The sequence below is a fragment of the Bos javanicus genome, chromosome 10, assembly GCF_032452875.1.
Source record: "Bos javanicus breed banteng chromosome 10, ARS-OSU_banteng_1.0, whole genome shotgun sequence".
Lineage (NCBI taxonomy): Eukaryota > Metazoa > Chordata > Mammalia > Artiodactyla > Bovidae > Bos > Bos javanicus.
The window spans coordinates 67,364,079-67,376,923 of record NC_083877.1 but is presented as its reverse complement, the minus strand read 5'-3'; the positions used below and the strand labels follow the sequence as shown (position 1 = coordinate 67,376,923).

General features: G+C 43.8%; 1 protein-coding gene across 1 annotated transcript in view; it reads left to right on the top strand.

Moving 5' to 3' along the window:
* Window positions 1-12,845, top strand: part of ATG14 (autophagy related 14) — a 36,907-nt gene that overhangs the window by 21,119 nt on the left and 2,943 nt on the right. The window contains exons 6-9 of the mRNA XM_061428967.1: window positions 2,731-2,960; window positions 4,432-4,549; window positions 5,989-6,079; window positions 6,162-6,247. Of these exons, the coding sequence (XP_061284951.1) occupies window positions 2,731-2,960; window positions 4,432-4,549; window positions 5,989-6,079; window positions 6,162-6,247 (525 nt within the window). The remainder of the gene's footprint in view (window positions 1-2,730; window positions 2,961-4,431; window positions 4,550-5,988; window positions 6,080-6,161; window positions 6,248-12,845) is intronic.

Below are 12,845 nucleotides of genomic sequence, written 5' to 3'. Positions count from 1 at the left end.
AAGTGTCTTTCAAGCACGTCAGCCTTATTCTGGGTTTCCCTGGTGATGAAGCTTAAGTCTTATCTGCTTCAGCAAACAGCAAACACTGCACGAAGTTGGGGAGGCAGCCAGGGGAGGGTGGTGCCCTGGGAGAGGTGAAGCCCAGGCTTATGGACTCAGAGCTTCCGGAGGAGGGCCGGGCTCACACGCTTCATCTGGAACCGTCTGATGTGGCTGCAGGGCCAGTCAGGCTGCTCATTAGTCACACGCTGTTAGGCAAGTTTTTGCGTCTTCAAGTCTTATTTCCTTGTCTGTGAGATGGGGATAACAAACGCCTACTTCACAGAGAAATCATGAGCTAAGATGGAAGAAAAAGCCCCTGGGTCTCTTACTTGGTGGGCGAGACATGCTGACTCCACCTTGTCCTGGTAACCCTCCCGTCTAGCTCGGGATCAGCTAGGTTGAGTCTCAGGCCATAGTGCTCAGACACCCTCAGGAGCCAGTGGGACAAACAGGATGGGGATTCCCAGCGGCTGAACATCAGAGTCACTCAGGAACTTCAGGAGAAAACAGGTCCCAGAGGACTGGGCTCCAGCCTTCCTGTCCATCTTGGAATGCTTTGTTTCTTAAACTTCCCCAGATGATGCTGCTGATCACACAGATGTGGAAACTTCCACTGAGGAGTTCCGTTTGTTTTCTGACGAACCATCGGGCTCTTGCCCTTGAGGGGTTTCCTTCTCTTCCAGTTGTCTCCACTTTCTGGCACCTTTTCCTGGCGCTGGAGTCTTGCTCCCCAGGACTTAAAATTCACTGCCTCCACTTCAGTCTGGCCTTTCACCTGTTGCCAGAGGGAGCTTCCGCAAAGCCCGAAGGTCTGATTGTGCTTCTGACTTGACAGCCTACTCTGACACTTAACCACTCATTTTTCACTAGGGATGGTTAGCAAATACAGAGATAAAAAGGCAGATTCAAAATAGAGAAGAATTTAGGGCTCAGAAATAGACCCTGAGGTGGTATTTTGAATCAGTGGGGAGAAGTCGGATTTTTCCAAAAATTGGCGTAAAGATAGCTGGCCAGGCCTTTGAGGGGGAAAAAGCTGACAAACAGCAGCATCATGCCAAATTACAGTCTAGATTTTTTTAATTACATATGAGCCAAAATACCCGTGTTAGAACACATGGTCAATAAGACTAGGATACTGTTCCAGATTTTAGGATACTAAGACTCAAAGAGAAAAACTTTCTCTTCCGTACTTATGCTGTTTAAATCTTTTATGTTAGTGTGAATTGCTGTATATCATTCGTGTTTTTTTTTAAGCTAGTAGTGTTGAAGTTATCCCTATGATAAGCTACCTTGTTCCTTCACATTTCTTCTCAATCTTCCTTGAGTGGAGGAAGGAGAGGGCCAGCTTAGAAGTGGCCACGGAGTCCTGTGCTGTCCTGCCCTGCGCAGGGCCGCCAGGAGGAGTGGGTTTACGTGCATCTGGTGCAGAGGAAGAGGAATTGAGAGCCGGTGGCCCCGGGGATGCATTCTAGACCCAGAGCAGCACAGCAGGCCCTGCCTCGTCTGGGCATCTCCCACCTCTTTCAGCACCATTTTCTGGCACTTCCCTCGGGCCTCCTGCATGCACCTACGCTGACCTCTCTGCTCCCCAGACACCCTGTGTCCTCTCGCCACCTGCACGGTACCTGCCGGGCCTTCTCATTCCACTGCCACACTCTAGGCCAGCAGCGCTCAAGTGTAGTCTGTGAACCTCTCTGGGTCACTGAGGCCTTTTCAGGGCATCTGTGCAGTCAAAACTATTTTCATAATAATACTAACACTGTATTTTCCCTTTTCACTCTGTTGACATTTGTACTGGTGGCTCAAATGCCGTGGTGGGAAAACCTCTGTTGCCTTGACAGCTTTCAAGGCAGTGACACCAAACTGTGGTAATAGTCATTGGATTGCTTTGCAGTGCAAAAGACCAGCCAGTTACACATCAAGAACACTATTGATGAAGCAGTAGAAATTATTCACTTTATTTTAATTAAGTCTTGACCGCTGCATGCCCATCCTTCGACTGCTGTGCAGTGTGGTGGGAAATCTGTAGAAAGCATGTTTGCTGCATGCTGAAAGCTTCCAGGGGCTGAAGGAAAGGCCCTTGAGTGAGTTGCTGGTGAAACTAGTTTTTTTTTCCGTGGGACACTTTCTCCCCTTGAAAGAACAGAAGAAAGACTTGGGTTTTAAAGAGATTTTCAAAAGTCATCATCAGTGCTATGCTGTGCTTTGCAGCTCAGCTAGTCAGCAAATAATGTCACTCTTCGTGAATTTTCCTGTTTTGAAAAATATAGTTTTTCATTCTTAAAAACATGCTACTTATATGTAAAGGGGTTTATTATTTTTGAGTGAGTTAATAATTTAAAAATTTCTCAGATTTTTAATACAGTAAGTATTAATAGATCTAACATCATACACAAAAGCTCTTTAGAGCCCTCAGAATTTTTTAAGCACATGAGGGGGTCTTGAAATCACATAGTTTGAGAACCTAACACTTGACGGCCTTGTTCATGGTGCCATCGTGCCCACATTCTGTGAGCTGCTCTGCCATGGCTGCTTTGTCCTTCACCTCTGGAAGGACTTGCTGATCTCTGTATTTTCCAGTTAAATCCCTGTCCTTTCATGCATCATGCCAGTGTTCCATGTACCTGCCAAGTAACTGCACAGTTTAAAACCCAGTGCCTTTACATCCGTGTGATCTTCGGCTTTTAGAGATCCTGCTGACGTGTCTTCAGAGAGTGACAGCGCCATGACCTCCAGCACCGTGAGCAAACTCGCGGAAGCGCGGAGGACGACTTACCTCTCAGGGCGATGGGTCTGTGATGATCACAATGGGGATACCAGCATTAGCATCACGGGGCCTTGGATCAGCCTTCCCAACAACGGGGACTACTCGGCCTACTACAACTGGGTGGAAGAGAAGAAAACCACGCAGGGGCCTGGTGAGAAGCAAGATAGTGTTCGAAAACTTTTATAAATTTTTAATTGAGGTGAAACTGATGTAACAAAATGAACAGTTACAGAGTCAGTGAGCGGGACTAGTACATTCACAGTGTTGTGCAGCCATCACCTTTGTCAAGATCAAAAGCACATTTTTCATCCCAGACAAAAACTCTGGGGCTCGAATCAGTCACTCCTGCTTTCTGTCTCTATGGATGCTTTCTGTTTGTTTCATAGAAATGGGATCATACAACATGTGGCCTTTTGTGTCAGGCTTTTTTCACGTAGTGTATGGTTTTCAAAGTTCATCTACATTGTGGCATATACATTTCATTCCTTTTATGACTGAATAATACTCCTTTGTGTGGCTATGCCACATTTTGTTAATCGATGAATGGACTGAAAACATTTTTTTTTTCGGTATTTTTTTATATATTTCACCTTTTGGGGTCAAATGTTACTTACATCGGAGAAGGCAATGGCACCCCACTCCAGTACTCTTGCCTGGAAAATCCATGGGTGGAGGAGCCTGGTAGGCTGCAGTCCATGGGGTTGCTAAGGGTTGGACACGACTGAGCGACTTCACTTTCATGCATTGGAGAAGGAAATGGCAACCCACTCCAGTGTTCTTGCCTGGAGAATCCCAGGGACGGGGGAGCCTGGTGAACTGCTGTCTATGGGGTCACACAGAGTCGGACACAACTGAAGTGACTTAGTAGTAGTAGTAGTAGTAACTTATATAAAAAGATCTCACTATTGAAAGAAGTGTATTTAGCCTGTTGGGTCCCATTTTTATAGCTTCTAACTTTGTAAATAACTTTTTTTTTTTTTTTACCAGTCCTAAGTGGAGATTGAAATACCCCAGTAGAAAAACCCTTTAAAATGCCAGTAGCTTCTCTTTGGTGGAGAAAGATGATGCATTTAGTTATCCAGCCAGTATTTAATGAGTGCTTTCTGTTATGCACGCTGCTGGTGATACAAGGCGATGTCACCAAGGCATGGGTTAGATCCCTGACCAGCCCTTTACCTCTCTGTGGAGAGGAAAGGAAGCAACTAATGGTCAAAGGCATTACAACTGAGTGTGGGCTGTAAGCAGAACCAGCGACTTCATGGGGTGGGGCTACAGAGGAAGGAACTATTTCTCTGTAGGGTAGTCAGGGGAGGCTTCTCTGAGGAGGTGACTTTTAAGTTGGTCATTAATTGCATAAATAATGTGTTATCCAAGCAGTTCAGATTTCAATTTCATTTATGCTGGGTCTGGTTAGACCCATTTGCTTAAGTTATATTCCACTCATCAAAAATTATAAATAATGAAATATTAATATCTGGCCATGGACTTTTTATTAGTAAAGAGTAAAGCTTAGCTGCCAGTAATGTATTGATAAAACCACACATCCCAGCAATCTAGGTTCTTTAATGTTTTTGTTGAAATTGAAGTTTTTTGTGAATGGCTGTTGTTTATCTACTTTTTAGACATGGAGCATAATAACCCTGCTTACACGATCAGCGCTGCATTGTGCTACGCGACTCAGCTGGTCAACATTTTGTCTCATATACTCGACATAAATCTTCCCAAAAAGCTGTGCAACAGGCAAGTAACTGAAAGCAGTGATGTCATCTTTATCATGGCTCTCTCATGTTCCTGTTGTATTCTTTATTCTAATTAAATAATGGGAGGGGAGTTTGGGAAGGACAAGAATTTAAGTATTATTGGGACTTTCCAGGTGGTCCAGTGGTTAAGATTGTGCACTTCCACTGCAGGGGGCATGGGTTAGATCCCTGATCAGATCCCACATGCCTCATGTATGGCCAGGAAAGGAAAAAAAAGAATCGAAGGATTTTCTTGAGAGAAAAGACCTGACCATGAAATACTTGATAAGCCCAACATGCAAATTTGTGTCATTATCTTACAATTGCACGTGACATGTTTGAAAAGACCACAGAATTCTCTCATAGGAAAAGGTAGTTTAAGGGAAGACCAGGATATGCAGAGGACATGCTTCTGTGTAAGAACTGAGTAAATTGTAACACTTTTTTATTTAATTGTAAAGGTTTATAGTCCACCCAGTTCCTACTAAGATCTTCCTACCTCCCAGCAGTTATCCTTGCATTTCAAGTAAATGTTAATGTATGTTATTACCACCACCACCACCTCCCTTTAAACACAAAAGGTATTGTGCTAAACTAAGGTGTTTACGCCTTGCTTTTTAAATTTGTTTTTATTTATGAAGATTTTTTTGAGCACCTGCTGTGTGCTCGGCACTGTTCCAGGCACTGCAGGGGTACACTGGTGATGAGAATATAATCTCTGCCCATTCGGTACTTAATTTGAACAGGGAGACACGTAGTAAATGAACGTCGTGTCAGTTGGTCATGAGGGTTGGGGAGAACATTAGAGCAGGCGAAAGAGCGGGAACGTGGGGCAAGGAAGGGTTTATTTACCACATCCAAGAGGGTGGGTATGGATCCTGTGGGAGCCTGGAGGAGGCTGGGAGCAGGCCATGGGAATCCCTGGGCAAGAAGGGCGAGAAGGGCAGGTGCAGAGCCTGGGGAGAGTGAGAGAATGAGGCAGTGGGGACCCAAGTCTGCGGATCCCGTGGGGACCTTGTAGAGCCACTGTTGGCTTTAGCAGTCACTCCGCCTGATGTGGATAGTTGAAAGTTTTCCTTTGTACAAATGTGCCAAAATCTTACCAATCCGCTGTCTCCCCTGCTCATACCTCAGAGAATAATCCTGTCCATTCGTTGTTTCATTAGTGTGCAGATACTTGTGCAGAGCAAGTTTTCAGAAGTAGGGGCTGCTTGGTCACAGGGTACACGCATGTGTAATTTCTGGATGCAGTGAAGTTGCTCTCTGGGAGAGCAGCAGCTCATTCCTGGAAAGTTTCTGATAAGTGCAGTTTATTATGAGGCAAAGGACTTGGGGTGTGTCTTGTGCTAACTGTAGTGTAAAGCATACTCTTTAAAATGAACATTTTAACATAATTTCTTCAGGAATCACGACTTTATAGATTGTCCATTTGTTTTGCAGTGAATTTTGTGGAGAAAACCTCAGCAGACAGAAATTTACTCGAGCAGTGAAGAAACTGAATGCAAATATTCTTTACCTGTGCTTTTCCCAGGTATGGAAAAATACGCTGTGAGCTCAATTTTAATTTGTTACATGGTTGAAAATATTAATCTTTTTTTTTCCGCTTTTTCTAGCATGTAAATTTAGATCAATTACAGCCACTGCATACACTCAGGAATCTAATGTACCTGGTCAGTCCGAACTCTGAACACTTAGGCAGGTAAGAAGGGTGTTTGTTGCTTTTCTCTAAGTGGTGTTACTGTGATGACTTGTAAGTAGAGTTGCTATACCTGTGAGCAGGGTGCAGGGGCCTGATCCCTAGCCCCAAACTCTGTAGATGGGACAAAGATAACACAGTCCTGTACAGAAGGAAACAAGGGTTAGTCGGGTTTGATCCCTTGTGGTCCTTACATAATCTTTTCTTAGAGGAAATAAATGGCAACCATTTTTAACACCTACAGCAGAATAGAAGCCATGTGTTCCTGGAGTGGGGACTTCTTGTTCTGTCTCTGAAGACCAGAGGCTGATTCTTTGAATCCACATCTGTTTCTTCCTTAGCTCGGCCTCGTGTCTCCCCCGATTCTTACGCATTTTCTGTTGTGCCTGTTCATTCTTTCCCATCATGATAATCCTTCCCTGTTTCCTTTTTGTCGCTGAGTCCATCTGGCTGCCATTTGCTGGAGATAAAGGGTATTAGAAAGTTTATGAAATGAACTAGTTTGAAACCCCACTATCCTAAAAAGAGGAGTAAGTTCACCAAAATGACCAATCAGGACTGGTCTGTGGGATATTTCTAGTCTCTAAGCCCACAGAAGCACAAGATAGATGAGACTTATCTTTGGGACCATCCATGCACCCATTCTCTGGGTGCTTATCTTTTTCCCTTGCTCTGAGGAGTTGGTCTGTATATTTCTGCAGATATGACTTGGTTAATGTATTTGAATTTTTGAAAGAGAGCAAAAGAAAATAAAAGGTGGGAAAGTTCTTTGGGACTCCCTCCCCCATAATTCATTTTCTTCGATACTGGAACCACGGCTCTAGGGGAGACCCCTCCACTGACCAGGGTGCCTGGCTCCCTCCAACTGCAGCGAGCCAAATCTTGGTCATCTGCTCTTAGCCTTGTCTTGTGTGTCTTCTCAACTCTCCCCCCACCTAAAACAGTGCTTAACTTTTCTGGGACATAGAGCCTTCTGGAGAAAGCTGTGAAATCTCTCCAGAGAACTGCACCTACACCTAGAATTCTACGTCATTTTATAGGGAAGTCATTTGCCTCACCCCAAATCCCATACATTAGTTCACAGGCCACAGGAACCTGTTAAGGTAGCCATCCCGTTTTTAGTGGTTGATGCCTATTTTTGTGAGTTCACTGCTGTCTTCTCTGTACATCATTTGTAAAGGATTCCACATGAGGAACTTAGCTTCGATAATAACAGCTGATATTTATTGAGCCAACATATATGGACAGTGGGCCACTGCTTGACCTGTGTAAGACTGACGTGATAGGTGAGAAAAAGGCAATGAATAAAATTCAGTTCTCATTAATAATTAAAGGAAAACTATTAAAAATTTTAAAATAGGTTATTAATAAAGGATATTTACTACATCAAAAACTAGTATACTTATTGACATGTTACTTTGGTAAATATTTAATAGAGTCTTCCCTTTATAGTCAGAAAAGGCCAAGAATGCCTACTATCACTGCTGTGTTACTGCTCTGGAGGCCTGGCCAAGGCAAAACATTTTTACAAAGAAGATGTGCTTATATTGGGAAGAAGGTGACAATGTAGATAGTATGATTATCAAACTGGTTATCCAGGAGAACTAAGAAACTGTTGGAATTCATTGTTCAGCGGTGGCTAGATACAAGTTCACTGTACAAAGAGCAATTGCTTTCTTATATGCCAACAGCAACTAATCAGAAAATGTAATGGATAAAAGGTCCTTTCTGTTGTGGCAACAAAAAATATAAATTATCTAAGAATAATCCTTACCAAATACTTGCAAACCTATATAAAGAAAATATGAAACTTAAAAAATGATTCAACATATATTTCCCGAATGTCTGCCAGGCACTGTATGAGGTATTGGACTGAATGAAAGTAAGCCCGAGGCTGTGAAGGCCCTTAGCATTTTCTAGGGTGGGAAGGCTCAGTATGGTAAGAATGCCATTTCTGCCCCAAAGGAAACCTGATTGGAAATTTCAACAGATATTTCATGTAACTTAAGTTGATTTCCAAAGCTCAGCTACAAGCTCAATCTGAAAAGAAATTTTGAAAAAAGAACAAGGGATGGGCTTGGCTCCTTTAAAACATAGTATGAAGGTAATTAAAACCTTTATTCCCTGCTCTCAGCATGCAGATAGGTGGAGTACTTAGAGGAAGAGAACAGAGAGTCCAGAAACAGGCGCGCGCGCGTTTGTGTGTGTGTGTGTTTGTGTGTAGGAACATCATAGATGATAGGGTGGCATGTTGAATCAGATAACAATAGCAGCTCAATGGTGGTGGGCCAGGTGGGTATTTCTGTGGGGGAAAAGTTGGAATCATACTGCATTCCATATGTAAAAATAAATTCCAGATGATATAGAAGACCTTATTACTTTATTTTAAAAAACAAAACAACCTATAAAGGAACTAGGAGGAAAGACAGTGTGGGGAGGGAATTCCCAAGCAACCCACAAGACTCAAAAACCATAAAGGAAAGGAGTACACATTTTACTGTGTCAAAACTAAATGTCTCTGGTAAAAGACACCATAAACAAAGTGAAAAGACAAGCAACAGGTGTGTTTTGTAACCTTTATAATAGGCAGCAGATTAAAATCTAGACTAAAGAAATCTTTCAAATCAGTAAAAGACAGACAGACCTAGAGGAAAAACAGACAACGGATTTAGGTGGGAATTTTACACAGAAGTGCAAGTAATATTCAAATGAAAAAATCTTCCGCCTCAATCAAGAGTAAAGAATTACTATTCTAAATAGCTTTCTGTCAGTAGTTTTCAGTCACAAGTGTGGCAAAAATGGAAAGGCTTGATGATACCCAGTGTTGCTGGAAAACGAACACCTTTCTTTTAGGGCAGATGTCCTTGGTGGGTATGACGTTTTCTTTGGGCTGCCCTCCGTCTTGAGGGCTCGGTCTGCCAAGAGTACACATGCGCGCCTGTGAGCCAGAGGGCGGGAAGCAAGCTTCACGAGTCAGGGCCTCCTTCCCGCCTGCCGCAGTTGGAATTAAGGCTTTAGAGAGGTTGTTGACTAGCTGAACTGAGGATCCCATCCTGAGCCCAAAATAAACTTCTTTGAAATAAATTTACAGAAAAATAGCAATAAAATAAAAATAGGACAAAAGTACTTAGGCCCTTTACCCAGATTCACCTTTGTTTGTATTTTACCATGTTTGCTTTATCATCTGTGCCGTTTCTTTGTGTCTCTTATCTTCATAAATACATACATACACAAAAACTTTTTTTCCCTGAACTCTATGAGGATAAGTTACATGCATCATGGCTGTTACCCCTTAAGTACTTCAATATGTATTTCTTTAAAATAGGGCCATTTTCTTGCTTTTAACCACAGTACAGTTATCAATATCAACAAATCTAATTGATACAGTACTCTAGTGCCCAGATGCGCGTTTTGTCTGGACTAGATAATGTCCTTGAAAGCACCGCCCCTGAGTCTTGAGTTGGATGTTTTGTTCAGTTGCTGTTATCTCTTTACCCTTTAAATCTGGAACAGTTACCACAGTCTACTTTGTTTTTCATGACATTACCATTTGTTTGTTTTTAAATAGAGCTTTTATTCTGAGTTTGCTGTTTCCTTGAAACATGGATCAGGTGTACATTGCAGGCTGGAATGCCTTCTAGGTGAATCTCTGCTGGCTGTCACATCCAAGGCCCACTGTGGCCATCTGTCCCTCACTGGTGATGTTAATTTGATCACCTAGTCAAGATGCTCTCCAGCTTCTCCTCTGTACACTTCCCGTATTTTTCCTTCCTTGGAACTAATAAGCAGACATTTAGGAGACATTTTGAGACCATGCAGTTATCCTCATCAGAATTTCCCCCTGGATTTTGTTATCTGTTGTTGTGTTTTTTTCCTATCTGATCCAGCCTGTACCATATTTAACACATCATTTTTATCCAAAGTTTATAGCTTACTTTAGAGTTCACTCTTGAGGTTGTATATTTTATCAGGTAATAATTTTGAAATATTTTGCAAAAGAGACTTCCTAAAACCCAAAAAAGACGGCTTCCTAAAAGCTAAAAGATTGTTTTCTTAGTCTATAAAGAGTTAACTCCCTACAGGATCATAAAAAATGAGTACTCTTAACTTCAGAGTCTTAAGTAAAAGGATGTCAGTTATTCAGCTAAACTGAAAATTAAAGGAATGATTTTATAATCTTTATTCCCAAAGACATTAAGTGAAAAGACTTAATTCTGCTAGTTAATTCTGTGTTGGTGTGTGTGTGGCTTGGGGTGTGCTGGGCAGATCATCTCTCAGCTAGAAGTGGTGGGAGAGCAGTTGAGTGGAGAAATGTCGTCTGCTCTTACAGGTTCTTAGAGATGTAGGTTACTTGTCGGAACTAAAATTGTTCTGACTTGTCACTTTGGGAATCATCTTACTGGCTTATTTTTCATTAGAAGTACTTAATTCGTCACCTTCTTCAGGCCAGCTGGACTCTGCTCTGTGCAATTCTGAGCAGAAAACTGGAGTCCAGGTGGCGTCCAGCAGGGAGCTCTCTGCCTGGAGGAAGTGTCATTTTCCCCACCTTGCATCGCTCCTGCCTGTTTCCGTGGGAAAACCCTTAAAGAGAAGGCCCGTGGATGATGGCAGTCTCATGCCGAGAAGGACCCCAAGAGTAGATCTGGCAGCATCAGAAAGGAATAGAAAACAGGTTGTGCCTCTTGGGCTGGCTGGGAGGAAGCGACTGCTGTGGAGAACTGGCCAGGGTCTGTGAGGGGTCCTGGGGGGCGCTGGGAGATGAAACCTGGCAGTAGATGCTGAGGGCCCTGGACAGAACAGAATCCAAGACTTTTGTGTTCAGGAAAACAGGGACTAAGGCTATGTCCCTCTTAGTGGCAGAGGCACTTAAATTGTGTTCTTGGTGGGCAGCTGCCATGAGGAGAGGAGCGGGGCTAGTGGCTCTCAGTAAGTGAGGTGGGTGAAGGGAGGTTGAGCGGAGATGGGACCCTGACCAGGAAGTGGGGTGGGGTGTAGAGAGGACCAGAGTTGGGGGGGGGGGTGCAGTGAGGGTGGAAAGGGGGTCTTATTTGGTTATAGCAGGCAGGAGAATGAGGGAGGAGGGGGAGAGTTCCTGCTGGCTTGTATTTTGAGACTGGTGGGCTCAGACATCAGAGAAGATGAGTGTGAGAGTTTAGCAGCCCTCAGTCAGAGAGCTCTGGCAGTGTGGAGGGTATTTGTGAGAGGAGCCGGGAGGAGAAGAATCTGAAAAAACATCTTTGGGGTAGACGTGTCCAAGAAAAGAAAGAAAGAAGGGGGGCAAGACTGGACTGTAAGGAGAACCTTTTCAGGAACCAGAAAAGAGATCCTGAGAGTTAAGAGGCTGGTGCAGTGGTTAGGAGTTTGAAAGACTGCTGGGGAGAGACATTCCCCCGTTCTTCTTCCCTTTACCTCTTGTACAGTGAGGGCTTCTGGGGATGGAGGCCTGGTCAACTTGGGAGCCCCTGGTCTGAGTGGCTCTTTGAAAAGTAAATTGCTCACCGCAGACTGAAGGGGAGCCTTGCAGTGCCTCTTCCAATTTAATTAATACTTGTAAAGCCCCCAGACCTGAACAGAAACGTTAGCTATTACTGTTGCTGTGTTCTAGCCGGGAACCATGGTTGTCTTGAAAGAATGAAGATTGCCTGACCCTGAAGAAAGTGAGTCAGAAGGTCCAGGTCTGATGAGGTGCGCTGAGGCTAGTGCTAGGCTTTTAGCATTCAGAAGGGCGCAAAGAATTTTGGACCATAAAGTAAAATGACGGGCTCTACAATTCTTTTTTCTCATGTCTCCATTACTTTTGCTAATGTCTGTCTGTCATTTTCCCCTAAATCGCCATCAATGAAATTCCTCAGTGAACAAGGCCTTGATCCTTATCTTGGGGACCACAGGGGACAGAAAAGGGCTGCTGGCATGACTGGTCCCATCCTGTACGTGGCTGCAGGGAGCTCCCCCAGAAGGGCAGTGGGCAGGGTGACTGCCCACCTGAAGGAAATGCAGCCCAGCTCCCCTGAGGCAGCTGGGAAGAGGCCAAGGAGAAGGGGCAGGGACTGTGCGGAGCCTGTTGACACGGGTCCCACAGTGGTGCTGAGGGGCCACCACGGGTGATGAGGCCTGATTTGGAGGTGATGATGTCATTGGGGACCTTTGGGAAATAAAAATAGCTTTCTCTTGAAATATAGTACAGAAATACACACTATTCCAGATGAATATATTCTGAAGAGTTATATCTCGTTCAGTGCTATAAATGTATCGCTAGAAAATTATGTAATGATATCTTAAAATGTGTGCAAGAGCTTGCTGTTGACATAAATCCAAGGAAGGGTTGTTAACATGCATACAGCTCTATCATTTAGCCCCTGTGAGTGTTGGGAGTTTAGTAACTGGGGGCTTACATAAGGCAGAGAACACCTGTACAGTTGTGTTGTTCCACTAACCCACCAGCGTATACCTCAGCTGACTGTTAGAATTCTCTCACTGGAACGCGTAGATACAGCAGTTGTTTGAAACAGGAACTCACACGTTGGACATGCACGCCTTGTCTCAGTGGATGGGCTTTTTCCATTCAGGGTCTGCACAAGTAGGTCGAGTTGAGGGAAGGTGT